The sequence below is a fragment of the Lampetra fluviatilis genome, chromosome 6 (genome assembly GCF_964198595.1).
Source record: "Lampetra fluviatilis chromosome 6, kcLamFluv1.1, whole genome shotgun sequence".
Lineage (NCBI taxonomy): Eukaryota > Metazoa > Chordata > Hyperoartia > Petromyzontiformes > Petromyzontidae > Lampetra > Lampetra fluviatilis.
The window spans coordinates 6,915,223-6,942,967 of record NC_136280.1 but is presented as its reverse complement, the minus strand read 5'-3'; the positions used below and the strand labels follow the sequence as shown (position 1 = coordinate 6,942,967).

The 27,745-nt window shown below is 43.1% G+C and overlaps 1 protein-coding gene across 1 annotated transcript in view; it reads left to right on the top strand.

Moving 5' to 3' along the window:
• LOC144933097 (MLX-interacting protein-like) overlaps nt 1-27,745 on the top strand; it is a 56,486-nt gene that overhangs the window by 16,563 nt on the left and 12,178 nt on the right. The window contains exons 2-13 of the mRNA XM_078857620.1: nt 552-661; nt 4,089-4,171; nt 5,378-5,467; nt 8,009-8,044; nt 9,337-9,502; nt 14,758-14,850; nt 17,107-17,318; nt 20,625-20,738; nt 21,968-23,348; nt 24,490-24,587; nt 26,928-27,087; nt 27,594-27,694. Of these exons, the coding sequence (XP_078713746.1) occupies nt 552-661; nt 4,089-4,171; nt 5,378-5,467; nt 8,009-8,044; nt 9,337-9,502; nt 14,758-14,850; nt 17,107-17,318; nt 20,625-20,738; nt 21,968-23,348; nt 24,490-24,587; nt 26,928-27,087; nt 27,594-27,694 (2,644 nt within the window). The remainder of the gene's footprint in view (nt 1-551; nt 662-4,088; nt 4,172-5,377; nt 5,468-8,008; nt 8,045-9,336; nt 9,503-14,757; nt 14,851-17,106; nt 17,319-20,624; nt 20,739-21,967; nt 23,349-24,489; nt 24,588-26,927; nt 27,088-27,593; nt 27,695-27,745) is intronic.

The window sequence follows — 27,745 nt, the reverse complement described above, 5'->3', positions numbered from 1 at the left end:
ACTGGATATGCATTTTTTTGATCGTTCCTGTTTTTTTTTATGTAAATAGCATTTACAATCCACAGAGTAAGTATATATACTGTGCATGTATTGTTTTTATTTACATATGATATAAAGTATAGCATTTTTACTCAATCGCTGACTCTATCATCGTAAATGCGGCCTACTTGTATATCCATCAAACCCATAAAGGCCAACATCCATTTGAATCAAGTTTTACGTACAGAGTTGTGTTTATTTAAAAAAAAAAGCAGATGCATCATGGAGCTTGTAAGCAAAAGACAAAAGCAATGGGCAAAGGTGCAGGCCCTGCAATTGCCTGCTGATACCACTGCTGAGAGAAGGCTCTCCACTAGACGGGGAATGAGTTTGCAACAAAGTTCGCTAAACAGTTGCAGAAGACGCTAACCTCACACAACTTTGGTGAAAAGACAATCTTCGACACTGTTGTTGGTCATGGGGGCATTATCGCAGATGAATAAACATGATTTAAGACTAGAACGTGCTTATTACAGTACTAACTTGGGGTTTCGTACGTTCGCATTTCGTAGCAGTGCGCGGCTCGTCTCACCGAAGTGGAAGAATTTCAAGGGTCTAAAGCTGCTGTGGAGAGACAAGATCCGACTGAACAATGCCATCTGGCGAGCCTGGCACATACAGTGTAAGTCTCTGCCTTGACAGGTGCGTTGAAGGCACCTGGAGGGTGGTTTGCAAATGTGCACAAAAGCTTGCAACCTTCATTGACAAAGTCTCAACACATTTTTCCCAGAGACCGATAGATGAAGAGGAGAGGCGGGGTGTTAATTAGGGCAACCTTGCCATCTCGAAAATGTATGTGTTATTGATATATACCTAAAATTGGTTCTAGCTAAAGGCTTGAATTTCGCAGTCACCCCTAAACACATCCCAGTGGATGATATCATTGCCCAGGTCGACGGAGCCCTGAAGGGCTTGGGACACATCACTGCAGACGTGGCAAGAGCGGAAATCGCTGCAATCCTCAAAAACATCGTCATCCTCTCAGCTGACAAGGGCAATGCCACAGTCATCATGGACAAAACCACATGCAATAACAAAATTCTGGACCTACTTAATGATGGTAGCTATACAACAATTGAAAGAGATCCTAGCAACAGCCTCGTTACGAAAACCAACAATATCATCACCGAATCGACATCTTTAATCGAACCATCCAAGCGGTTTTCCTTAAAACCCTCTGCTGCTAGACCACCCAGATTGTATGGCGTACCAAACATCCATAAAGAGGGTACGCCCCTTCGTCCTATCGTCTCCACCATTGACTCGCCCACCTACAAACTGGCCCGATTTCTGTCTGAGACATTACAATCATTCACTGGTAAGACCACCTCAGCTGTACTTAACTCAGCTCACTTGGTAACGTTAATTAAGGACATCTCACTATATCCAGGTGATTTGCTCGTTAGTTTCGAAGTAGTCGCTTTGTATACCAAAGTTTCAAAAATTTATCCCACAGAGCTAACATATGGAGGAGTACTTATAGAAATTAAGGAAAATCCGTATATCCTGTTACTTTCAGTCACTTACATGAGCAATGTGTAGGAAATAATTTTCGCAATCAATAGTGGCAGGTGTAATGTTTGCGGAGTGCAGTGGGTGGAGAGATTTGATGTCATTCCCTGACGTGGTGCTGGAGAGCGTCAATTGCTTGCAAGGTTGTTCGCTTGTTGTGATTGCCTGGTGGCTCAGTGAACTTTGGCCAAAAGAGGCCCCCCACCCCTCCCACCGCTGCTTTTAGCGCAGAGTTCAATTACGCGCACACTCGCCAGTTTCCCCACTCACTCGCAGCAAACACACAGTGCAGTTGGCTGCACGTGGTTGGATCGCTTTAAGTATCTCCGAGGCTAATGTTACCGGCGAGGCAGGCGTGAGGCCAATTATGGGGCAGACGTCGTTGTCAGTTCCATGTGCCCTCGTTCACGCCCAGGAGGTAAAAACAACAGCAGTTTACTATGAGTATTGCACAGGTAAGTACAGATGCAGCCCGTTTGTCAGTCCAATGGCGAACGTGCAGACAGTGATGGTTATTTGACCATAATTCTAGATTTGAAGCTTTCGTGACTGCAAGGATTCATACTCTTAGTTCTTTCGGTAAAGTCACGTAGGTAAAAAATGAAATTAAAATTAATAAAAATAAAACAATAAAAATCACGACGTTTCGGAGGCAACACAAGCTTCCGTCTTCAGGTGAAACCGTCACAGCAAAATATCTGTACCTTATATAGTGGTTAAGGGGGGAGGAGCCAGGAAGGGCAGCGGGGGAAGAGGAGTTGTGAAGTGGTCAATTACTGCTTTTGACCATACTTCACCACGCTGGTCAGTGCAGGTTGGTGAAGGTTGGAAGGAGGACATAACGCCAGTGGATGTTGTTGCACTGCCCACTACTGACAACCACGCCTTACTGCACCGGTCTAATGTGCATGGTGGTGGTGACCAATCCAAGCACTATCCAGGCTCAACCCTGCTCAGTTTCTGAGGTCTGATGGAATCGGGGTGCATTCTGGGTAATTACATTGTGTAATGTGTTGCTTTAATTATCCACATCTCGAATGAAAAATCAATATACCACAGAATGGACTGCATTATCTATTTATCAACACACATTACCGTTCTCAAATTGGCAAAGCCTCCTTAGCCCGTCAAATCTCACACTTCCAGCCCAGCTTGCTCACGTCTCTCCATAACAGAGACGTATCTCGTACTCGCAAGCAAAATAATTAGCATTCCTAAAAATGTAAAAAAATAAAATCCACATTGCAATACTATGGAGTGGGCTTATCCACATTGCAGTACTGAGATTCTGACTTTGCATCTGGGATTCAGCCACACATTAACACATTCCTGAGGAGGGAGCTGGTAGGAACGTTGGGTTGCTCGGTCAATGGCCAGGGTCAACGGCGGCGTGGTGTATTCCGCAAATATGCCCGACTGTGAGGGCGGGCACAAGCCGGCGTGAGTAGGTTAAACGTTGAGTTTTATAAGGGCACCACGAGGTGACCAGCCCCTCTCCACCCAGCCCCAACCCTCCCACCCCCCACCTAGCCCCACCCTCCCCACCCAGCCCCTCCTCACCCTCCCCTCCCCACCCAGCCCCACCCTCCCCACCCAGCCCCTCCTCACCCTCCCCTCCCCACCCAGTCCCTCCCTGCACGACGGACACAATAATCCCCTGTGGGCTGGTGTAACCAGGAGGTTCCTACCAGTATTAACCTGGATTCTCAAGTATAGAGAGTTAATGGTCTCATAACCAATGACTGCACGCAATAAATAAAAAAAAAACCCTATCGTATTGACTTCGGTTTGCCACTTGATTTGGCAAATTTTCACCTCTGAGAATTACACATTTTTACATTGACAGACATCTCGTGCAGGTCTCCTTATGGCAGGGAGTGCAGGAAAGTAAGAGGACTCCTGGTGGCGATAGGCGGTCACTTGAAGGGCTGTCAAAATTAACCTCTGCAATAATTCCTTCTCCCCTCGAGGTGATGGAACCCTTTGCAAGAGTTCCAAATGGACATTTCATCTCACGGTGATGCCGAGAGCACATTTGGGAATGCGTTGTAAAGAAGACGAATAAGTATCGCAGCAGTTTCGCTGAATTTGCTTTTTTTTCGCGTGGAACTATTTGGTAATAGCCTACGAAGAGCGCACAACTTAAATAAACACCCCCAGGCAAGCAGGCCTAGCACAAATACAATCTGAGAAAACGTGTTTAAATCACTGTTAACGACTAAACGTGATACACAGTGCATTAGTGTTCGTAGAAAAACGAAGTGCTTGGCATTAAAGGGCTGGGGTCGTTAAGTATGAAAGTGCTTACGTGATAAAGCAATAAAAACATTTAGTTGCAGTGCAGGAAAAAATAAGTGGAGTCGTGTTAATCAGCCAAAGCGATAACGGCCCACCACCGATACTCGTGTCAGTTTATCGACCCTCTCTCTCTCTCTCAATGGGATGTCATAAAACACATGGACCGCACACACGCTAAGAAATGTCAAAAACTCACCGCTGTTCTTTGTTTTACGTCTCGTTTTATTGCCACGACGCAGATGTGGAGCGACGGGATAACCCCGTGTGCCACTTTGTCACGCCGCTCGATGGACACGATGCCCTCGTGCATCTTAAGCCAGAGGTAATTTACGCCGCTGTTCGTGTTATTTTTTGGAACGATAAGCCTGATTATTTCGTGTGCTATCATCGTCATTATTATTCAAATGCACTCATAATGTACCAGCTACATTAGCACGGTTGGCTACGTACGGTGCGAAAGAAGTTCAACATATGTGCGTACATTGGTGATGGTGAGAAGGGGTTCACGAATTGTAATGCAACATTTGGCGAATTTAAATGTTAAATGTTTTGTTAAAATTGTCAATCCTGTCACACTGTACGAAATATAATGTAATTGTTAAAAAAACACATGACCGAGTTTAGATTTGTTGACGATGATTTCATATTTTTGCTTATATTTTTTATCAAAGCAGAGTACTATGCTGTTTAAATCAAAATGGGCCTTTCTTTTATTCATGAATGAATGAAGTAACTTCATGTTTTTCAGAAGAGAGAAGATTATCTTGAATGGCCATTTCTGGTATTGTGTGCTGTGATTAATGCATTATTTCCCAATGGTGTCCTGCTCATAATGGTCTGTAGTTGAGTGGAATCCACCCCATATAACTTATTTCAGCTAAAACCCTATACACTACGTGTCTAAATACGTGTATTTGAGGAATAATAAAGGACGCTTACATTTGTATCCTATTCGAAAGTGGGATATGTTATTTTGGAAGGTCATACGCATTTTTTATCCATCGTATTAATTTTCAAAATAACTTTTATTGGAAGTACAGAACTTATTCGAATAGAAAAGTTAATTGGAAACCTGCTAAACGACGTGTTACGCGATAAGATGCTTTGCACGTTGAGCTCAAATAAGAAGCCTCCTCTAAGATTGGCCCAAGCAGTTTCTAAATGTTCTAATAAGTAGCATCTTACCCCCTCCTCGCCCTCACGCTGAGCAACAGCAGCTGACAATGCTGTTCTTACACTCAGCGCTTTCCATTATGATCTCCTAATAGTAGCCTGGGGAGAGAGCAGTGTGCCCTAATGACTAGCGCACTGCGCCATGCACCAGGTGACCTGAGTATGTTTCTCTCAATGGCAAACATCAGTGGCGAGTGATATCTGAATCAGCCCTTGGGCTTTAGCCCCTTTCGATCAACTTTTACTGACCAGGCTGGTGATGTATGGTCCAACAACCCCCCAATAAGCCAAACGTTCATCAGCCGTGGATTGGCTGGAAATGAAACAAACGGTAACCTTGGGTGTGCTGTGGCAGGCAAATATACTTGAAGGAAAGTACTGGAAGAGGCGGATTGAAATAGTCATCAAGGAATACCACAACTGGAGGATCTACTTCAAAAAACGGGTGAGCAAATGCGTGTGAGCCTCCACTGTGTGTACATTCAGCGAGACCTCCCACACAACGGCAGGTGGCGTGAAGAGATATCACAGAAGTGGGAAAAGTCGATGTGGAACGAAGGGCCTGCCTGGCTCGAGCGCCGTTCAGGGCTCTAGTTTTGGAATTGAGTCAGGAGACATCTCATACGAGCGGCAACCGAACTCGGCCTGCAGTGCGGTTCATTTTTTTCTATGAGTGGAAAAAATCTACGGCGTCATTACTTTACAAAGGGAATAATGCCCCTCTTAGGATTGTTGTAGAATATTGTTTTTGTTGTCAATTAGATGTGGCCACAATGTTACTGAACAGAACATCTATAAATATTCGTTACTGCGAGTACTTTGTGTACAGTGTCATAACATGTATATACTGTATATAGCTCTGTAGCCTTTGACCAAATGGGTCTCGATGGTGCTCTGATAGATGAACACAGGTTGAGTTACAAACCGTACCTCTCCATAACAAAGGCTCACCCTCTTAAGCCTCACCTTACCATATGAATGAAAAGTGTGCTGTACTTGGCCCTTCCCCCCTCTCCAACCATTATATAAACGGAGTGGTAGCTCCTGCAATCTCTCATTTACTTGATACAGCTGTCGTGGCTGTGACGGTTCCACCTGAAGACGGAAGCTTGTGTTGCCTCCGAAACGTCGTGATGTTTATTTTATTTTACTTTTATTAATTTTAATGTTTTACCTACGTGACTTTACCGAAAAAACCTAAGAATATAGATGAACATCATTCACAACGGGTGTTCTAGGCTGTAGGGCTGTATGGTGGGCAGCAGAGGGTAGTGCATACAACCCATCGTCCTGTACTACAGTACTATGCTCTCACAGCGATGGTCTCTGCCTTGACCAAATGGCATTGACCAGCACGGTGAAGTATGACCAAATAAACACTATGACCTGCATCGTGTGGGGAGGCCCTCATCCAGCAGTGGATTGACAGTGGCTTTTTTCGATTTAAAGCTTTCGTGACTGCAGGGATTCATCTTCTTGGTTCTTTCGGTAAAGTCACGTAGAATGGAAATAATAAAATAAAAAATATACAACATAATTAAATAATATAATAGAAAAAAATAAAATAGTATGATAATAATATTTTATAATGTTTTTTTAAATTTTATTTGATTATTTCCATTCTACGTGACTTTACCGAAAGAACCAAGAAGATGACAGTGGCTTTTACACGTCTATGCCTTCTTTGATTAACCCTAACCCTGGCATTCAATGAATGACTAAATTATAACCAGTGTTTAAACTCATAATAATTCACTACTATAATGAGCCAAGAATGTCTGTGTGTCCCACACGTGACGTCACTCCACATCGACCAGCCCCCCTCATTAATAATCATGAACAGGTTACGTCCTCTACATGGACCGCCCCCCCCCTCATTAATAATCATGAGCAGGTGACGTCACTCCACATCGAACAGCCCCCCTCATTAATAATCACGAACAGGTGACGTCCTCAAATGGACACCCCCCCCCCTTCATTAATAATAATTAGCGGGTGACGTCACTCCACATTGGGGGGGGGGGGCGAGGCGCCTCCTCCCCCCTCCTCGGCGTCAACTCACAACCCTCACGACAAAGGCAGAACCCTCACGTCACGTGATCTCCGTCACGCTGTTGAGACATCGAAGTAAAAGGACGTCACGATGAACAAGGGATTATAACCTTAAAATGAAATAGGTCTGCGTCACCGCGCCCTTATAAATTGCACACGAATTGATGCAATGAATATCACGTCGCGGTCTGCTTTGCGCTTGCAAGTTTCAGATTTACTGCAATACACCCGTCCTTGGACGGGCAAAAGGCGAGTAATAATAATAACAACAGTATTATAATATTTTAGTTTACGTAATTATCCACAAAGACCACACTGAATCATAGGACTCTTTTCAGGAGGCTCCTGCGTTGGGTGTTTTTTTTTTTATCATAAGATGCTTTCAGCCAATTAATAATGAGAATTTATACTCATAAGTGGGAGAAAAACAGAGCACCCAGAGAAAACCCACATGTTCGAGGAGGGCAACACTCTCTCACCGTACAGACCGAAACAGATGGCGATTTGTCCCACTTGCTGCGAGCCAGGCTATGGCACCTCGACGCCCAAGGGAATGGCGTTTCGCAACATTTGTGCGAACCGCCAACCCATCTCGCTGCCTCCAGAGTGCCGTATTACAGGCGGGCGACGCCACCAACACGGGAACGTTGTCAGAGTTTTTTTCCACTCCTGAGGCTGAAGGCTCAGCCCATCGGGGCTCCTGAACACCGGCTGGGTTTTAGGACTTGAGTTATGTTCGCTATTTCTGTTTAGTGGCTCGGTTTAGCACGCGTACAGAAAAAAGGCACGTGCTGCCTTTCATCGGCCTATAACGTAATTTCAATTGTAGCCAATTATGTTAATGAATGTTCTCAATAAAAAAAAAATTGCGCCTGACAATTTAAGTAACTTTATTACGGTGCCTCACGCTATTTAAACTTTGATGCATTTGCAGAGAGTCAAGGATGATGAGCTGGCAAGTCTCGCCAAGGTTGGTAATTGCACGTGTAAATCATTTTTTGAACCGTGTGCCTCAGCAGCATGCCAGTCAACTCCATTTGTCAGTGGCAGTAATAAGGGAATGTTTTTGTTTCAACGATAAAAAAAAACTGCTGTGAAAATATTAAAAATGCGGGGCAGCTATACGACTATTTTACAAGGAAAAATCATATTTTCGATACTGCAAGTTTGTCTCGGGGATAAATGATACTCGTAAACACCGACTGTTGCTGGCCCAACTGATGCATGTTCACATCAGCTTCTTGAGTAGGGCTGCAACAAAATAATTTTTCACGATTCAATCTGATGTCGATTATCATGATATGTTATTGCGATATCAGTTTCCTGTAGCGTTGTAATTGTGTTTCACATTTGTTTACGTGCTTTGCAGTACTCTTAGTACGAATGGCTAATGCGTGAAGTTCTTCACTCTCTATCAGCCTGCCATGAGTCTTCTAATCATTTTATGTATCGTATACAAATTCTAATGCTTATTATGCATATTCTATCAATTACATAATAGCTAAATAATTTATATATATATAACGTCAATTACTCCATTACAAAACACTCATCTAATGGATGATAGCTAATTTATTGAGAACTTTAATTATGTTTATTGTTTCATTAATATTTGGTCAGGAAATAAAATACTGAAATAAAATACGTACTGTAATCATCGTACAACAATATGTTGCCCAACAAATTATAAGATTATCATGGACCTTACCTCATACGAGTGAATCGATCACCCGGTCGTTCGTGGTGGGGTAAAATGTGGGCATTTTGCAATTAAAATTTTTTTATATGTGGGTATTCACATATTTTAGAGTTGTCAAAAATATTCTGTAAAGGCTCTCTCTAGGGCTTCCTTTAGAGGAGATCCTTCTGCTCGCAGTAGTGTGAGCAAGCCAGTAAAAAAAAAAGCAAGCAAGTTCAGGGTTGCAACTTGACCTCTACCGTACTATACAGTAAAACCTTAGATTGCGAGTAACTTGGTCTGCGAGTGTTTTGCAAGAAGAGCAAATTTTTTAAATAAATATTAATTTGATAAACGAGCGAGGTCTTGCAATACGAGTAGCACGTGTATACGCTTTGTCTGCCGAGCGTCACGTGATCACAACTGATATACGAGTGCTTTGATAAACGAGTGCTTTGGATTACAAACACGTTTCCGGAACGAATTATGCTCACAATCCAAGGTTTTACTGTATATCGTAACATCGCCATACCATGGCAATCCTGTCCCCTCACTCTTCTTTACCCCGCGCTTGTCGCGCCCAGGATGACGTGGCACTGGGACATTCGACACAGCAGGCGCAGTCGTCCGACCAGCAGGACGAGTCGGCGTGGACGCTGCACTTGGACACCATGATCATGGACTTCAGTGACACGCTCTTCTCAAGCCTGGCGCAGCACAGCTTCGCGTGGCCAAACCCACGTGAAATTGGTACATTGCTGCTGCTGCACTGGGAGTGCATTTAGCAACAGACTGAGTGTCAGGGATGTAAAGAGATAGGATGGGGCCGATTGGGGCAGTTTGCCATTTGCCTCAGATCTGAGGGGGGGCAGGGGGGGGGCTAAAAATAATCCAAGGAGGCCTCAGAGTGGGCCTCATTTATTAATATTTCCCCAGGCCTCTTAAAAGCTACAGTCGGCCCCTGTCACGTGTACATTTGACTATTCGATAACATTAATTTTCAGAAAATTAATAGCAACTGCTTTGGCTATAAAACACTATATCTAACATTGTACATGTCAAATATATAATGTATAACGATGTTACGAATACCAATATGTTAAATCATAGGAATTAATGGTATTAAAGCATAAAATACAGTAATCCATTCAATAATCCGCAAATCCCTGTAAATTGACGGATTATTGGCAGTTCGTGAATGCCTCAATATCCATGGCAAACTGCGTCGGATTAAAAACACTTCACGGACCGGACACCACAATCCATAGAAGTGGGGGGCACGGCACAGCTGCAGGAGCAGAACTACAGGGAAGACACGGAGGTAGGATTTAAAAATATATATTTTGCTATTTAAATGTTTTGTTTTGCATTAGCATAGACAGATTACATACACCTATATGGCAGATTTGTGCCATTTGGGTTTGAAAAAAATTCGTAGCCTCATAATCCACAAATTTATCGCAGATTAATGTGGCCACTAGTCCTGTGCCATGCTTATCCTACAATCCACAATATTTTCACAGATTAACGGAACCACGCAGCTCTTTCCTCCCATAATTCACAGCACACAGCATCGCCGGATTATTTGGTGTAACCCTCCGCGATACACCATGGATTACTGGATCCGCGACATCGTCCTTCCCATATCAACACTGATTATTGAGCTTCTGCTGTATTACCAAGTGGCACTGCAGTTACAATACATAACTCAAAATCATGAGGTTGTGAGCTAAATTTTCAGTCTGAGGGAAACTTGACCTATCATCTTTAGAGGTTGATAAAATTTAAGTACTTTTGTATGGGAAGAGAATAGTCCCTGGCTTGGTGATGTAGAATTTATACCGCTTGAATATACAATTCAGTAAATTAGCAATGCTTTTATTTTAAAAAATTATTATCTACAGAGTTGAAACAGAAGCTATGTAGGTGCTTGTTGTGGGTTTAGATTTGTGAGGGTGAAATTGGTTCTCTGTAAACGGTACATTATCTACCATCGCATTTTTCAGAAGTTCACTCAATAGCATAACTTCCTAATTAACCGCAGCCATGGGTGCGTTGACATTCTCCACAAACGAGCTCAGATGTCAGCAATGATTTGTAAAACTACGGCTTACAGAGCGATCAATGTCCACTTGTAGTGCAATGTGTAGCCCTTCCATTGCTTTGCTCGCGTCACTGCTGATGGATGGGCCTCCGCTCGAGGGATATCTTGGGAGCCCCCTCGAAAGGATACTCGGTCTACTCTTCCACGATGGTCAGAGGTCTTGGAAGGGGTTAGAGCACCCACCCTCTCACCCCACCACACCGCGGCCTGCCGATCGACTGCCTGTGGTGCAGTTGCAGTGATGAAAGCAAATATGTGAAACGAAAAAGTGTCTGGCTGTTGGATGTGCAATGTTGTGCTTTCACGATGTTTGTGGTCCGTGTGAGGTTTGTCCCGTTTTGTAGAATGGAAATCAACATGCAATAGGGGTGTCACAAATGGCTTCCCTGGCGATACGATAAATTGTTGCGATTTTGGGGAGTCATCGTGATTCAAGAATATATAATTTGTTTAACATTGTGGTGAATGTAGGATTTTCTATTGGCTGTGTGAACCATGTTATCCAAATGTATATACAACTTGTACAAAATGGGAAAAATGTATTCTTGCACACGCAGTGGGATGCATTCATTGCAAGCTTTAAATAATAACTCTATTCATAGATGAATCGATATTAATCGATGAATCGACATGAATCATTACAAACCCCATGTGCACAGTGTAAATACCTGCGAGTGTTTTGATGTTCTAAGTGTCCTCGCAATCCCCGTGTGACGAACGTGAAGGTCGAAGCAAGAGTATTTTTGGGATCACGTTGACTGATGGCATTCAACACGTCCGGAGATGAAGTTGGGTTTTTACAGCTCGGTTTTATAGCGAGGCGATAATCACCGCGCAAACTAAACAACATCCATCCGCAGCTATCGGTCAACGTGTTTTATTCATGAACAAATTCCTTTGTGAGAATAAATGATTTTACATTCACAGGTTCATGAGATATGGCGACTGCTTGGGGAGGCCTTCATCCAGCAGTGGATTGACCGTTGCTGATGATGATGATGATTATTATAAGAACATTGTTTTTTTGTTGTTGTCTCAGGAAAGCCTCACGGAGACTTAATCATCTCGCTTAGGAAGGTCCTTAATTGGGCTGTTTGGCCAATTCTATGAACTTTGTGTTTGATGCGTGAGAGGAAACTGGAGTAGCTGGAGAAACTTCACACAGATGGGATCCAAGAATCTATTGCTACGCTGCCATCTCTTGGTCATTCTTTCATATGTTTTATTAGCACTGCCCTTTTTGCCAATCACTATTCCGGCTCACTGGTTGTAGGTTAAGGCTGTTGGTACCACCGGTTGGTTACAGTTGACATCCGGATTGCCACGTTTTCCACTGTAGACTAAGATTCTAGGTGTATCAAAACTGCGCAGTGGCACTTTGATAAAGTTCAACACAATGTAACCAGATCTCGGTAAAACAAAATCAATTCCTGCCACTTGAACACAGAAGCCAATTGCTGGACTGAACCAGGTCAAACCAGAACAAGTGACAAGCCTAATTGACACCCACGCCTGTGCGAGAATGCTCCACCGTCACCACCATATGCTGGATGCTATTGTGACACACTGTGTATTAAAAGAAAACCATGATGAAAAAAAAACCACACCCTTTTAGTCACGGTTGACTTCTCATGCCTGGCTTTCCAAAACACGCGGCATTTCTAGAATAATAAAGGAGGTCCTTTCCAGATGCCACGCAATTATCGAAAATGTTTTCAGTAACAAAAATAGATGATAACACTTTGACGTTTGGCGAACTGCTCGGGGGAGCACACACCGCAAATTGTTTGCATGCAGTGATGTTTCACTGCCTCCTGCTACCAATTACTGGCACGGCAGTAATGCACAGTTTTCATCAGTAACAAATAGAAAATTAAAGACAAGCCATAAGTGCGACTGTGGCCATGAGACCCACACTATGGATCAAATAGTAAACCACTGTCCAGTAGTCTGCGCTCCTTTAACGGAGGAAGAAGAGAAAAACGACACAAACTCTGTCATGTATGTATGTGTATATGTGAAACTTGTTTACGCCTTCCGCAGCCAACCGTGATAATCAGAGGTGTGAAAGCCCTCTCGTGGCTAGCAGACCTTGACATTGGCATTTAGGTCCTGAACATATTGCCATTCTAAAGAATAAAATAGAATGCCAGCCACTGCAATTTAATCATGAATTATTTAGCTTTGAAAGGGTCTAAAGGAGAGGTAGGGTCTTTATATTAGTATTATCTTTGAATGAACACTGTAACACTATGCTTGGCAAAGTATTTCTGAGTAACACATTTGCATGGCTCAGTTCTTGAAAAAGCATCGTGTGTTTGTCAACATTATACAAAGTTTCTTGCATTCTTATTTCAGTTTTCCAAAGTGTGTTTATGATAGCAAAACATTTTGTTGCTAAGTTTGTTAGGTGAATGTAATTCTTCTTCTTGTAATTGGAAGTTTGCAAACCAAGTATGAAATAGTTACATTTTCTCTCATTATTTTAGTTTATACACAGTAGTTCCTTATTTAATATGAAACTAAATTATCAAGTTAATCATATTTTTTTTTTTAATGCCGGTTAGCTAGTTTGCATGTTGCAGTGCATAACATCGTTGCATATCTGGCTTTCACATATCAGTCCTGACCATACTCTTTGGTTCATTCGGTAAAGTCACGTAGTTAGAAATAAAATAAAACTACCTACGTGACTTTACCGAAAGAACCATAGAGTATGGATTCCTGCAGTCACGGAAACTTCAAATCAAGATTAGTCCTGACCACCATTGGAACCTCATTTGGCAGTAAAAAATATAATTGGTTTTTTACCCTTCTATCTGGCCACAAAACTAACACCTTTTTTTACAAGGAGTCATGTTTGCATAGACCACAATACCTGCGGTCATCTGGTCCAACCCATGTGAGACTAGGCTCTAAGGAAAGCTGTCTCGGGTGTGGACCAATCAACTTCAAGGACAATGTGTACATTATCAGAGTTATGTTTTTTGTTTGCATTATGGCTGCAGGTATTGTGGTCTATGCAAACATGACTCCTTGTAAAAAAGGTGTCAGTTTTGTTGCCAGATAGAAGGGTAAAAAACCAATTATCATAGTCCTGACCAATTAACCGCCCACACCCAAATGCAGTATTTGTGCATGGTGTAACTGCCATTTTCTTTAGCTGCAGACATTCCGCCATTCTGGGGGCATTGGAGCACTGGCTAAAACATATCCTTGAGGCCAGAGCACAGACTCCTATCCCAGACCTTGTCCTTGGCCTCAGGGGTGTGTGGCCTCGGTCAGAGGGCTCAGCTTAGGGGCACCGGCCTTGACACTGAACTGAGCCGAGAGGACCCGGCCTTGACTAGCCTTGACACTGGCCTTCACCTCATAGACGCCTGGCCCTTGGCCCCAGCTTGTCTTTGTGGCTGTTGACTTCGAACTAAGCTTTGGTCGTGTGCATCCCGTATATAAAGCAAGACTGATGTGAACTACTAAATCTTTGTGCTGTTCCTGTCACCCGAGAGTTTTGATGAGTTAGTTGTACTTGGTTGTCGAGAAATTGTTAGCGGCCCCAGTTGGTTCGCCGTCCTTGTGCATTAGTGTGTCGATAGCGCATCAAGAATCAGGGCATAGTTAATACATTCCAAATATTGTTAAGATTCATTGTATTCTGGATCGAGTTATTGCCCTATTTGCGGTCGTCTTAAAGCCCAATAAAAAAATATATCCGCATCGGTGCCCTATGAAAAATATTGAAGGAAATGCATGGGAGAAAAAATGGATCCCAACTCCGCACTCTCCCATATTAAAAATGAGCAACCTTCACAATCTTCCTTTGAGTAATTTGTGTACCACGTGCCTTGGTATGCTGAGGGTATCTTATTTATCCCACTGTGTGTCTGCCCGATCTGCATAGCTCACGCCAGCAATGCAGACGTCATCCAGCCAGGCCTCATTCAGCTGCAGCCCAGCCTGGAGGATTACATGGACACGATGGATTCCTTGCAGGGTATGTGTCTGTGAAGGAAGCACTGGCACGCACACACAATCAGCGTGCCAATTAATTGGGTTTTAACACTGTTAATTGGACACTTCTCGATGCACGGCCTGTTTCAGAATTATTACTTTATTTTCGTTACTGTTTTCTCTTGAGTGTGCTGGAGTGGTGGCACAATCGTCAGCACGTTATACCATTGATTTGGGTATAACCACGTTTGATTCCCAGCCATGGCAAACGCCGGAGGTGAGTGATATCTCAACCGGTCCTGTCAGCAATTCTTGCTTGCGAGCGCGTGGAAGTACAATCAACTCCCCACCTCCCCGTGACCGAAATGTGTGGGAGGACTTTATCCAGCAGTTGATTAACATGAGCTGAACAATGTATTATTTAAATACGTCTTGAGAAACCTTACTAAAGTACCGTATATCATGTTGAACATTGAAATAAAGTGTGGTAATCATATTTATAATGGTTTTCGGATTCATTATATTTCGTTACTGTCGATATTCTTTGATTTTCATTCGCGTAACAACAAGAAATAAGACTTTTAAAACTTAAGACTCACAATCTTAAGGCTTCCTCATTTTTTCTACAATGTTACTGAGAAATGTTCTCGCCTGTTCGTCGCTAATTAGAGAAGCGGACAAGAGTGCGCGGTTTCATGCTTGGGCTACCAACGTTGGAAAATGTACCCTACAGCGGGCGTGGGCCTCCCTTCCAGGTCAAAAGTTCAATGCAAGAGTCACGTGGCCACACAGCGGCATCCATGCATGGATGGCCGTATTATTTCTAAGCCAGTGTTATGTACCGACGCGGTGTCCGTTGAGTCAAATCATCTGCTGGTATAGGAGCTGCAATGCATGGTCGCTTCACCCTGCAGTTCTGTACAAATGGCTCCGCCAAGTCTTGCAGATATAACGGTAGGGGCTGAATTGTTTGGGAAATGGCAAAACTTTAATTGTTTCCGTTCAGTCCAGTGAAGTCGCGATTAGTTTGTCTGGTTCAATTGCGTGTTGCCGTGAGTTTGCGAATGAGTGATAAACCAAGCTTTTAATGATTGACATTAAGATAGTATATTTACTGTAATAATGCACAACTTTATGTACGTTTACATATTTTTGCGTTATGATTCACTCATAGCTATTTATGTTGCTATTATTTGTCACATTATTGCCCTGTAAATGTTTCTATGCAAGCGTACAATACCTGCCAATACCCATGTAAACTGATATTAATAACGAGATATATGTATTGAAGTGCAGTGTTATCAGTATTAGGACATGTGCTGTGCTGAATTGCTTTTAGAATATAACTTTCAACCATTGTAAAAAGCTAACAAAATCCCATGTGCTAGTATTTCACAAACTTCTCTTATAATGTCACCCACAATAGAAATATATGTATATAACTATTGAGCTATGAAGGGCCATTGCCCGAAACGTCACCGATTATATGTAAAAAAAACAATTATTTTCAGGCAGCATTATTGATTCACGTGTTTTATCAATGTGTATTCCAGTCATAAGATGCGTACATTGTGCATTTACCCACTTTCATGTGATTTACCCATTTTCATGCGATTTAAGAAGTTGTGCGCACATGTAAAGCAGAACTCTGAGAGTCCCAAGGTCCGTAATTTAAAAAAATGTTGAACCAACATTTTTTATACCGTATATGTACTTACAGTACTATATAAATGCATGCAATTGTGGGATTTCCTCACTATAAATAACAAAATTTCCATATTTTGGTAATACTAGTGAAGGGAGCTCAATGTTAATAATTACACATTAGACATCAATGATCCCCTCCTTTATGTATGTACGATCGGAGGTGCGGGAGAAAGACAACCAACTAAACATAAATAGCAGTCTGGGTAGAAAAAAAATACATTAAACTAATGAAAAAATCAAAGTGCCTAAAAACAGCTGCCTAAACATTCCAAATACAGACATTAAACAAACTGGCTGAAACAATGCACAACAGTATAAAATATATAAATAGCATTTTTAGAATTCAAAGGGATTTTTAAAATAAATCTTGATTTACTGCGTTGCATATATGAGCTGTTTGATTAGTAATCAGCAGCAGGCTAAAATTTCGATTTAAAGCTTTCGTGACTGCAGGGATTCATCTTCTTGGTTCTTTCGGTAAAGTCACGTAGAATGGAATGAATAAAATAATAAAAATAAAACAATAAGAAAGAACCAAGAAGATGAAGCGCAGCAGGCTAATTGAAATCTACTTTGCCATATGTGATAACAGACCTGCTGCCAATGGGACGCCCAGCTTTCCTGCAGCAGCAGCAGCAGCAGCAGGAGCAGCAGCAGCAGCAGCAGGAGCAGCAGCAGCAGCAGCCTGCAGAGGCGGCGTTTGCCGTGCAGACTGGAGAGCTCCAGCTCGGGCCGTTCTCCTCGTCCCACACGAGCAGCGCAGACTTCTTCACTTCAGGACCCGAAGCTTCCAGTCACTCCCAGGTAAGAGAGCTCCAGTGGAACTAAACTATGAAACTAAACTTTTTTTTTTTACCAGGTAAGGCCCATTGAGCTATATAGCTCTTTTTCAGAAGTGACCTGGCCACAAATGATAGCTCAACAAAGTGGCTTGTCATGTGGAAATTGATAGCAGCCAAACGCTCGAAACGCGTGTTTGTAAATGTGGAGGGAAAAAGAGGGGGACCTGGAGAAAACTCCACGGAACCACGGTGAGAACACGCGAACTCCAAATATACAGCAGACGTCAGGGTCGAGATCGAACACACGACATCCTGTATACCAGGCGAGGTAGTTAACATCTCAGCTAGCGTGATGATGATGAGAGAGAGACACGCGAACTCAAATATACAGCAGGTGTCAGGGTCGGGATCGAACACACGACATCCTGTATACCAGGCGAGGTAGTTAACATCTCACCACCGTGCAGTATTTCAGTCTTTACTTGACAAAAAAAAACATACGTTGGTAGATTATATTATAGTATTCCCTCGTTATTCCGAACCTAATGGCGATTTTGGCTATTCGCGAATCACATCTGGAACTCTACACGACTTCATCGAGAGAGGGAGAGAGAAAGAAAGAAAAAAGGTGATTTGATAAAGTTGCGAAAGAGAATTTGATGCGAGAAAGTGATGAGATAACGTGATGAGATAACGTTATTTATAAACTAGTATGTAATATTCTACTTTAAAAATAATACTCTTAGGTTTTTTCGGTAAAGTCACGTAGGTAAAAAATGTAAAATTAATAAAAGTAAAATAAAACAAATTAAAAAATTCACGACGTTTCGGAAGCAACACAAGCCTCCGTCTCAAGGTGGAACCGTCACAGCCACGACAGCTGTATCAAGTAAATGAGAGATCACAAGAAATACTACCCCGTATATATAATGGTTGAGGGGGGAAGGGCCAGGAACGGCACACTTTTTTTATTAATATGGTAAGGTGAGGCTTAAGACCAAGAGTAGACTGTATAACAAAGGACTGAGCCTTTGTTATGGAGAGGTGCGGTTTGTAACTAACACATGGCAAACATGACAAAAGTGTGAAAAAAGAAAAGCAAGTAAAAAAACTAAAACTGGTAAAACAACAAGCTGGTTGTCTATCAATGACCTGTAATAGTTGTCTGTCAAATAAGATGGTCCAAATAAGTGTAGTTACATCTTTTTTGCATGGTTAATCACATCTTTCCAATGATTACTCAGTTTGTAACCCTCATCACGGTTGAAATTATGCCTGTGTTTGTATATTTGTATGGCTTCGTGTACAAACCTTTGATGGTAGCCAGTAGGTTTGCAGAGCACCTTGGTCTCGGAAAAGACAATTTCATGAGAGCCCACAGAGTTGTAGCAATGATCGGCAACAGCCGAAGAATCAGTTCTGCCGTGTTTCAGATCTGACTGGTGCTCGCGGACACGATCAGAAACATGACGTTTCGTTTCTCCAATGTAGCAATCACTACAAATGCAACTCAATTTGTAGACTCCAGGATACTGTAAGTCAGAAACGACATCCTTCACAGATGGAATCAGATCACGGATTTTATGCACTGTACTGAATCGGACTTGGATCTTATGTTTGTTTAGAATTTTGGAGATCTTTTTGGTCACGCCTGCTATGTATGGTAACGTGATAGTTTTGGTCGGAGTTTCATGTGGCTGTTTCTGTATGGTGGGAGAAACAGCTTGGCGTATGGTGCGGTCAGAGTATCCGTTCATCCTGAGGGCCCGATGTACATGTCTCAATTCACCGGCCAGGTGGTGTTGGTCAGAAATGCCATGGGCTCTGTGGTATAGCGTTTTGATGAGAGAATTCTTTTGAGATGGGTGGTGGTGGGAATCCGGTTTCAAGTAGGAATCTGTGTGGGTGGCTTTCCTGTACACAGAATGTTCCAAGGACGTTTCGGAAGCAACACAAGCCTCCGGGGTGGGGGGAGGGGCATAACATTTTGAAGAAATAAAATGAAAATCACACTCCTGGACGAAGCAACGTGGCCTTGCTGCATCTCCACCCAGTACAGACATGTCCGGTTCGTCTAGGCCAGGGACCGCAAACCAAAACAACAACAACAAGAGCCATTTTTGTCGAATTCGGTAAAACGCTCAATATTTAAATGATGAGAATACGAGGCGGTGGTCCATAATAAAATAAAAAGTCACAAAGGAGTCTTTAAAGAACCGCACGCTGCTGCAGAGCTGCAGGTTGCCAACTCCTGTTCATGGTAAACTGAACTTCCGTGGTGAACTGGACTTCCATGGTGAACTGGACTTCCATGGTAAACTGGACTTCCGTGGTAAACTGGACTTCCGTGGTGAACTGGACTTCCATGGTAAACTGGACTTCCATGGTGAACTGGACTTCCATGGTAAACTGGACTTCCGTGGTAAACTGGACTTCCGTGGTGAACTGGACTTCCATGGTAAACTGGACTTCCATGGTAAACTGGACTTCCATGGTGAACTGGACTTCCATGGGGAACTGGACTTCCATGGTAAACTGGACTTCCATGGTAAACTGGACTCCCATGGTAAACTCGACTTCCATGGTAAACTGGACTTCCATGGTGAACTGGACTTCCATGGTGAACAGCACAAACTGGAACTTCCATGGTAAACTGGACTTCCATGGTGAACTGGACTTCCATGGTGAACTGGACTTCCACGGTAAACTGGACTTCCATGGTGACCGGCACAAACTAGAACTCGAAACGAGATGGCGAAAATCAAGACACAAATAATACGTTCTCGAATTGAACCGTGTCCCTGAAATGTACCGATTGATCAAATCACTGTTTGTGTGGATCGCTGCTTTGCCTACTTTGTATCCAGCCACCGTTCTCTTCTTGAAAGGATCTGTGGGGATTTTTGGCTGTTCCGCGCGAGGATGGTGACGGGGAGGTTGCGATGTTGTTGCGCTGCCCACGGACGGGCAGCGTGGCTCATTATGTAACCGGCAGAATTTTGTCTTCTTTGCTATTTCCGTTAAATGGGAATTTTTGTAAAAACCCAAAATATTTTTTTCTAAGAAAAAATTACACGCAGGGGCAATTATAAATGACTGCACTAAGAGACAGTAGCCTCCTGACAATGTGTGAATGTTGAAGATATATATATAGATTACCAACTGAATATAGAATTATCTCCCTGGGAGACAAGCTGACAACTGATAAGATATTCAAATCACTGTTCGTCTACAGGACATTAATATCGATTTTATAGCATTTGTTCGTGTAGGGGAAACGTTATGCCGTCGTCTGAGCTTTTGCGCACTCTCTGAATGTTTTCCGCAGAAACTGAGCGCGTTTCAATCTTTTGACCCTGATGGAGTCTTCCCTGAAGCCTCCCAGGCTGTGACACAATTCCTTGGACCACCTGCTTGCCAGGAGACGCAGCACCCATACCAAGTAGGACGACACTCTCACCGTTCGCGTTACTGACCTTGGTGTCCATCGTGTGGCATTTGCTTTGTTCCGAAAAACATTGTCAATTTTGTCTTCTTGGTTCTTTCGGTAAAGTCACGTAGAATGGAAATAATAAAATAATAAAAATAAAACATAATAAAATAATTCTCACGACGTTTCGGCCACAACACAAGCAGCCGTCCTCAGGCTGCTTGTGTTGTGGCCGAAACGTCGTGAGAATAATTTTATTATGTTTGATTTGTATTATTTTAATTTTTCCATTCTACGTGACTTTACCGAAAGAACCAAGAAGATGAATCCCTGCAGTCACGAAAGCTTTAAATCGAAAAAATTGTCAATTTGTTTTTTAACTGCGGCATGACCATTGACTAAAACCGTTGCACCGCTCTATTTTATGGGTCATGAATGTAGATTATAACATTTATTTCAAACGTGGTAATGTGTGTTCTGGGTGCTTTCATTTAACTGCACACAAATTTGGACAGTTGTATATTTATTTAAATTCCGTTTGCTAAGCATGTGCCAATTTAACCTCACTCTAACAACTTGATTTCTGCTCATGAATTTATGATTCAAGAGTCAATTATTTTTTCTCATATATGTATATTTTTTACATCTTATTTCTATTATAATAGTTTTTTTCGTCTTATTTATGCATTTCATGTGATACAGTGCTGCTGTGTCATTGGCTCAAAGAGACACAATCTTGCCAAGAGCGACTTGGAATTGATACTGTATTTATAAAACAATGAATTGGTTAATTCAATATGACAAGGTTTTTTTACTGCTACCGAAAAGAAAGTCAGATATTGACGATCTCAAAATTGTGGCCAACCCTGCTTTATCAGGAAATTATTACAGTATTTGTTCTTTCTGAACATTTCTGAGACGGCCAGAAATTTGTAGATATCCCTTTCCACATAGAATATTTAAAAAAATTCAATGAACCTGTTATTTTATATATCTGTATTGTCCAATGCAAAGATGAAGTACATTATCCTGCATTTGGATGAGGCATGCAATGGCATGCCTGAAACAGCAGGTCCTGATGTCACCATGTTACATGAGATTGGGTGCCGTACATTTACACGATTGCTAACAAAATAACTGAATGGTAACATTACGTAATTTGGTGGGTTTTTATTTACTGATTCTTTCTCTTTTATGCATTCATTATGCAATGACTGTATTGTTTCTTACTTGTCGCCTAGTGTGGATTTGATCAGAGCAACAGTGGATTGGGAGAGATGGTGAATTTAAACTCCAATATCCGTTGCGGCGTTCCGCCAAAGGCTCCTATAAATAACACCTACCAGGACAACCACGGTTTCTCATTATCTGCAATCAATCAGCAATTCGGGCTGTGCCAAGACTCTGCCAACAAACACCAGGCAACACAGAAGCTCTGCTACCAACCAATACCTCCCTCTGGAGACGATGTAACCAAGGCGGCGATGGAGTCGGCATATCCACCCCAATTTCCTCATTCTGCTGCGTTCAACGTGCCCGGCAACAACCTGCATCACCTTCAGTCACTGCCCAGAAACACTCAAAAGGCGTCTCTCTCACCATTCCCCATCTACTTTGCAAACAGAGATCAGTGTCAAGAGAGCGTGGCTTGCATCGCCTCTGTCGGTCATGTCACTCCTTCTGGCTTGGAGAAGCCTGGATGCTTTAGTCAACATCAGTATCCACAACAGCAGCACCATCAGCAGCAGCAGCATCAGCATCAGCAGCATCAGCAGCAGCAGCATCAGCAGAAGCTGACAGTGTCCCAAGAGACTCGCAAGCGCTCATTTCCAATGCTTCCCGAGATCGATGCTGTTGGAAGTCTGCAGACTCCACAGGCCAACCTACCACTGCCAACTCAAGTTCCACCCACGAGTCTGCCGCTGCAACCCCCAGCTCCTCAGGAGAACAGAAAGCGGTCTCTGCCCAGCAGCTCCATCCCCGAGCTGTTCTGCGATTACGGCCAGAAAGGCGCGTCCGTCGACGTGGGGCAGCACGCGTCGAGCAAGCGGTCTCTGCCGAGCAGCCCGACCCGCGACGTGCCCTACGACTACGTTTTAACGGGGCTCTCCTGCAGCCAGAACAGCGGCGCGGGGGGCTGCAATCCCTTCCAGTCTTCGCTCGCCACCCAGCCGGCCCCGAGCCTGGCGGACAAGCAGCAGGAGCAGCCGCCACAGCCGCAGCCGCACGCCTTCGCCTACGCCCCCAGCGCGACGGCTTTTGCTCGGCAGCAGCCGGAGGTCCGCAAATGCTCCGTCCCCGGCAGCCCCGACGGGCACGAGTTTCCCCGTCGCGAGTTCTCAGCGGCGACGGCAGCGGCGATCGCGGTGGCGGTCGGCGGCGCGCAGCGGCTCGTCGCGCCGGTCGTGACGCTCAGCGGTCCCCCGCAGCAATGCCGCTCAGCCCATGGGCAGTCGTCCTTTGAAGAGTTCTTGATGCCCATGCCTAAGCTGGCCCCCAAGCAGAAGCCGAAGATCGCCGTGGGGCCCCTGTCCACGCAACCGCAGCAGTCTCAGCCGTTGCAGTTGGAGACGAACAGCACCGGCAGCAGCAGCTCGTTCCTCGCGAAACTGCTGTCCTCAGGTACCGTTTTTTAAATGCAGAGGTACGTGTTGTTGTTCTTCTTGGTTCTTTCGGTAAAGTCACGTAGAAGGGAAATAATAAAATAATAATAAAACATTATAAAATAATATATATTTTTATTATTTTATTATTTCCCTTCTACGTGACTTTACCGAAAGAACCAAGAAGATTAATCCCTGCAGTCACGAAAGCTTTAAATCGAAATTTGTACGTGTTGTTGCGATGTGTGGGCTGAACAGAATAATCACATCCAGTCACATTTGTGGGCCAGGCGAAGTGGCGGTGCAGTGGTTCGCACAATTAGACTGATGCCCTTCATCTAAGTTGTCTTGTGGTTGTTGTTGTTGTTTGACTTGCATCCCACTAGGATTTTTGCACACAGCGTTGGTGAACGGTGTTTTTTCTGCAATATTTTGCTGTCTTTTCTTGGATTTTCTGTTTGCACTTAGTCACATATTCACTTTAAGATGTTTTTTGTTCATGTTATTTGTTTTTGTTGCGGTCGCACCCGATTCAAGAGCCGAATGGCTCACAGGGCTATACCTAATAAATGAACTTGAACTTGAACCTGAATTTGATTCCCAGGCAGAGCTAGACTGGCAGTGGGCTCTTCCCTTCCGATCCAGCATGGATCGGCATTGTGAAGTGCAATGGAATAACTCCCATGACCGAATGAGGTGGGGAGACCTTCATCCAGCAGTGGATTGACAAATGGCTGAATTTTAGTTGAATGTAATCTATGTGACAATATTCAAATATGCATTCCAGTGAACGTACGTCTCATTATCGTTAATCAATGCAAATATAGGAAATAAAAATGAAAGCATCTGCCGATAAAAAGAACCAGATTTGTAAACAACGAGCCTTTATCAGGCATTGTAACTAACGGATGAATCCTGATAAGATACCTCTAATCCTAAACATGACATTCTTTTTGTTTCTTCCCAGGGCATGCTAGCTACATATTTTTGCGTTTCTAATCGCTTGCGAACTTCCTTGCATTGACGTCGCTCAGATAATCCTTTCTGAGAAACATAACATTTACAGGACCGGTGTACGTACGGGCTCGGCTCTGTGTATTTGTTCCTTCTTGAAGATGAACTTGGCTTAATTTTCTCTGTTATCACCACAACACACGCAGGTTTGCTGCCAAGCCAGTCTTCCATTGGGAGTGCTCCATCATCCTCCGTCAAACAAGAGGACATACTTCCCACTCTGCTGTCGATTCCTGCTGCCTCGGTCAGATATTTGTCTTGCGAGGATATTTCTCACGTGTCAAAGACGGTGGGATGGATTTCTTAAGTACACGTACATTTGTTTTACGTGTTACAACATACTGAAGGTTAAGAAGAGGTTTTAGAATAAAGCAAACACGTGAAGAGTTATTTGGTGGACTTTGTGAGAGAGAGAAAAAAATGGGTAACTGATTTCGACTCACCGGCTAAATCATTGTCCCTCTCCATCCTATCGGGGCCATTGGGTCCATGGCTTGTTGGGAATAGCTCTCCAATCCCATCGGTCATAAATGTGCTGCTGACTAGATGACCAATGATCCTCTTCTTTCCAATTCCTCTGCCACTCAGATATTCGACTCATAATTTTAAAGGCCTTCCCCATCCTCAATTTTCCTATATCATAGTGGCCAATGCTCTTTCTGGAACTCTTTAATCATGCACTGCTAAATAAGTCACCTTAAAGCTACCGGCCGAAGTTTTCATTTTTACGTAAAAGCTCGCTCATAGCATGAGTTGCAAATTGCAGATGTCAGTAGATATTAACGATATAGAACAATTAATTGTATATACATACTCGGGACCAACATTGGTGAATACTTTCACAATTTACCTTTATGCCTTTGTTTCTCAAATGCAAACTTCAGTAAAAGTATGAACCACCTGAGATGTCGTGATGACGTAGCTATTATAAAAACTAATGGTCATGATACAGTATATAGGAAATGACTAAAGAAATCTGAAAAGAAGTAATCAAAATTTGAGCAAAACAAAGGTCATGTACAATAAGTGTATGCGTAGATGCAGCAGTCAATGATGGCAGATCTTAGATTATTAACACCTCCGATTTAGCACGGTTGGCTACGTACGGTGTGAAATAATTAAAAAATTCATGCACACATACAGACGAGGAGCACGAGGATGAACAGAGAAGCAAGTGAGAGCAGGTTGGAGTTCTTTTCGAAAATCAACTTTAATCATGAAAAGCAAAAAAAACAATGTGGCTATAGAAGATAGATTTTCGTTCTTATTTCCTGTCATGATATATGGATCGAAATCACGGACTGAAGAGTACCCAAATAATTATGGACAGATTCATGCTGGGAATTACACTGCGATTCAGAAGGAAGAACATGCTTGGGTCAGTAAACAAATACAAATCGTATTGGCTGTCAAGAAAAGTGAGATTTGGTATTAAATATTGTAAGCTAACCTATGTTATAATAATTGTGCATTTATAAATGTACTTACTTGCACCTGGCTCTAGCTTCATTCCTCCAAAGGCAAATTACTGGTTCGTTGACAATGGTGACAACAATATAAATATATTTGAGTGTTTAGGATAAGGCTTAAAGCAATTTTGAACTTTATACTGACCCTGCCCTAATTTTTGTTACGACCCAAATTTGGTATTTTTGTTTTTACAAGCAATGACGCAGCTACACAGGATGAGGCTTTATTAACTTTGTACAAAGTCTTCTCTTGTAAAATTACCAGAGCTTTGCGACGCAGGTGACCTTTTCCCCACCCTGTTATCACTCCGAAGTTCAGCTTCATAAGCCCTTGGAGAACGTCATTTAAAATTGACATCACTTACCCATTTGCGATCATCTTTACGTCATAGGAGTTGGCCTGTGTTGTGTCGGCACCTGGAGTGTCGCTGGACCCCGGCAGGTGCACAGATTTCCCAGATCACCGCCACAACCACGTGTTAAGTGCATTGTTTACTGATAATTGTTTTTTTACCCTTCTATCTGACAACAAAACTGACACCTTTTTTTACAAGGAGTCATGTTTGCATAGACCACAATACCTGCAGCCATAATGCAAACAAAAAACATAACTCTGATAATATATGCACTGTCCTTGAAGATGATTGGTCCACACCCGAGACAGCTTTCCTTAGAGCCTAGTCTCACATGGTGTTGGACCAGATGACGCCAAAAGGCGCACAACTCAAAGACAATGCACCATCAGAGTATGAGAGCTCGGGGTAAGCATTACACCATTGGTACCTCATTTGCCAGTAAAAAATATGATAATTGTTTTTTTATCCTTCTATCTGGCAACAAAACTGACACCTTTTTTTACAAGGAGTCATGTTTGCATAGACCACAATACCTGCAGCCATAATGCAAACAAAAAACATAACTCTGATAATATATGCACTGTCCTTGAAGATGATTGGTCCACACCCGTGCATTGTTTACTGTTCCACAAACAAGTTGCACTCCCATTCGTATTTAGTCTGGCCCCTACAGCTGTCCCCGTAATTGCAATTTGACTGGGTGCGACAGGCCGGGTCTGAATCTCAGATCTAATGAGGGCGGTCGTGCATCATTTCCAGGGCTCTGGATCACTGCTGGAGCCGCTACAGAATTCTGTGAAGGTGGGAGGACATGGCTCCCAGCCCACTCTACTGCAACCACTCACGTCTCCCACCCAGCTCATCCCGAAGGCAGAACGAGGCACCGCTAACTCCCATTCATCCTCCATCTCACCAACAAGTGAGTGTTTGTTTTTTTACGTTTTAATCCATATTTTCTTCTTAATTGTTTTGCGGTTTAGCCGAATCCTCCTCCCCCCCCACTCCGCCCCCCCACCCCGCCCCCCCACCGTTTGTTGTTCTTCCCCCGCACCTCTGATTAGCATGGTCGACTACGTACGGTGAGAAAGAATTTAAATATTCATGCAATACAATTTTCTCGAAGAGCAATATCCCGATACACTGAATTTTTGCTTTATTTTTTATTCCGAGATACAGAAAGTAAGCCCATCGTATTGTTTTGGTTGAATTTATTATCACTGATAGTTATTTTTTTACACCTTTGTGCCAGAAAGCAAACTCAACAAAAGCATACGTTATATCAGACTGCAGCCCCTTGAGTTTCTTTGGGATCACATATGTACATACACCGAGCCAAACGACCACTTCTCACCATCGTTGAATGAGGACGTAATAAAACGTCCCGATTGCCACCTTGCATGGCTCGCGTTACGTCTGCATCTGTAGGGAAACATCACCACAACTCGGGACGGGCATCGCCCGGGACGCCGGAGAGCAGGTCCCGTCCACAGTCGCCCTTCGACTCCTCCGGCATTGTCGTCTTCAAGGCAAGCCACACACCAGAGCCAAGTTTGAGGGGGGCCCTCAAGTTTGTGGAC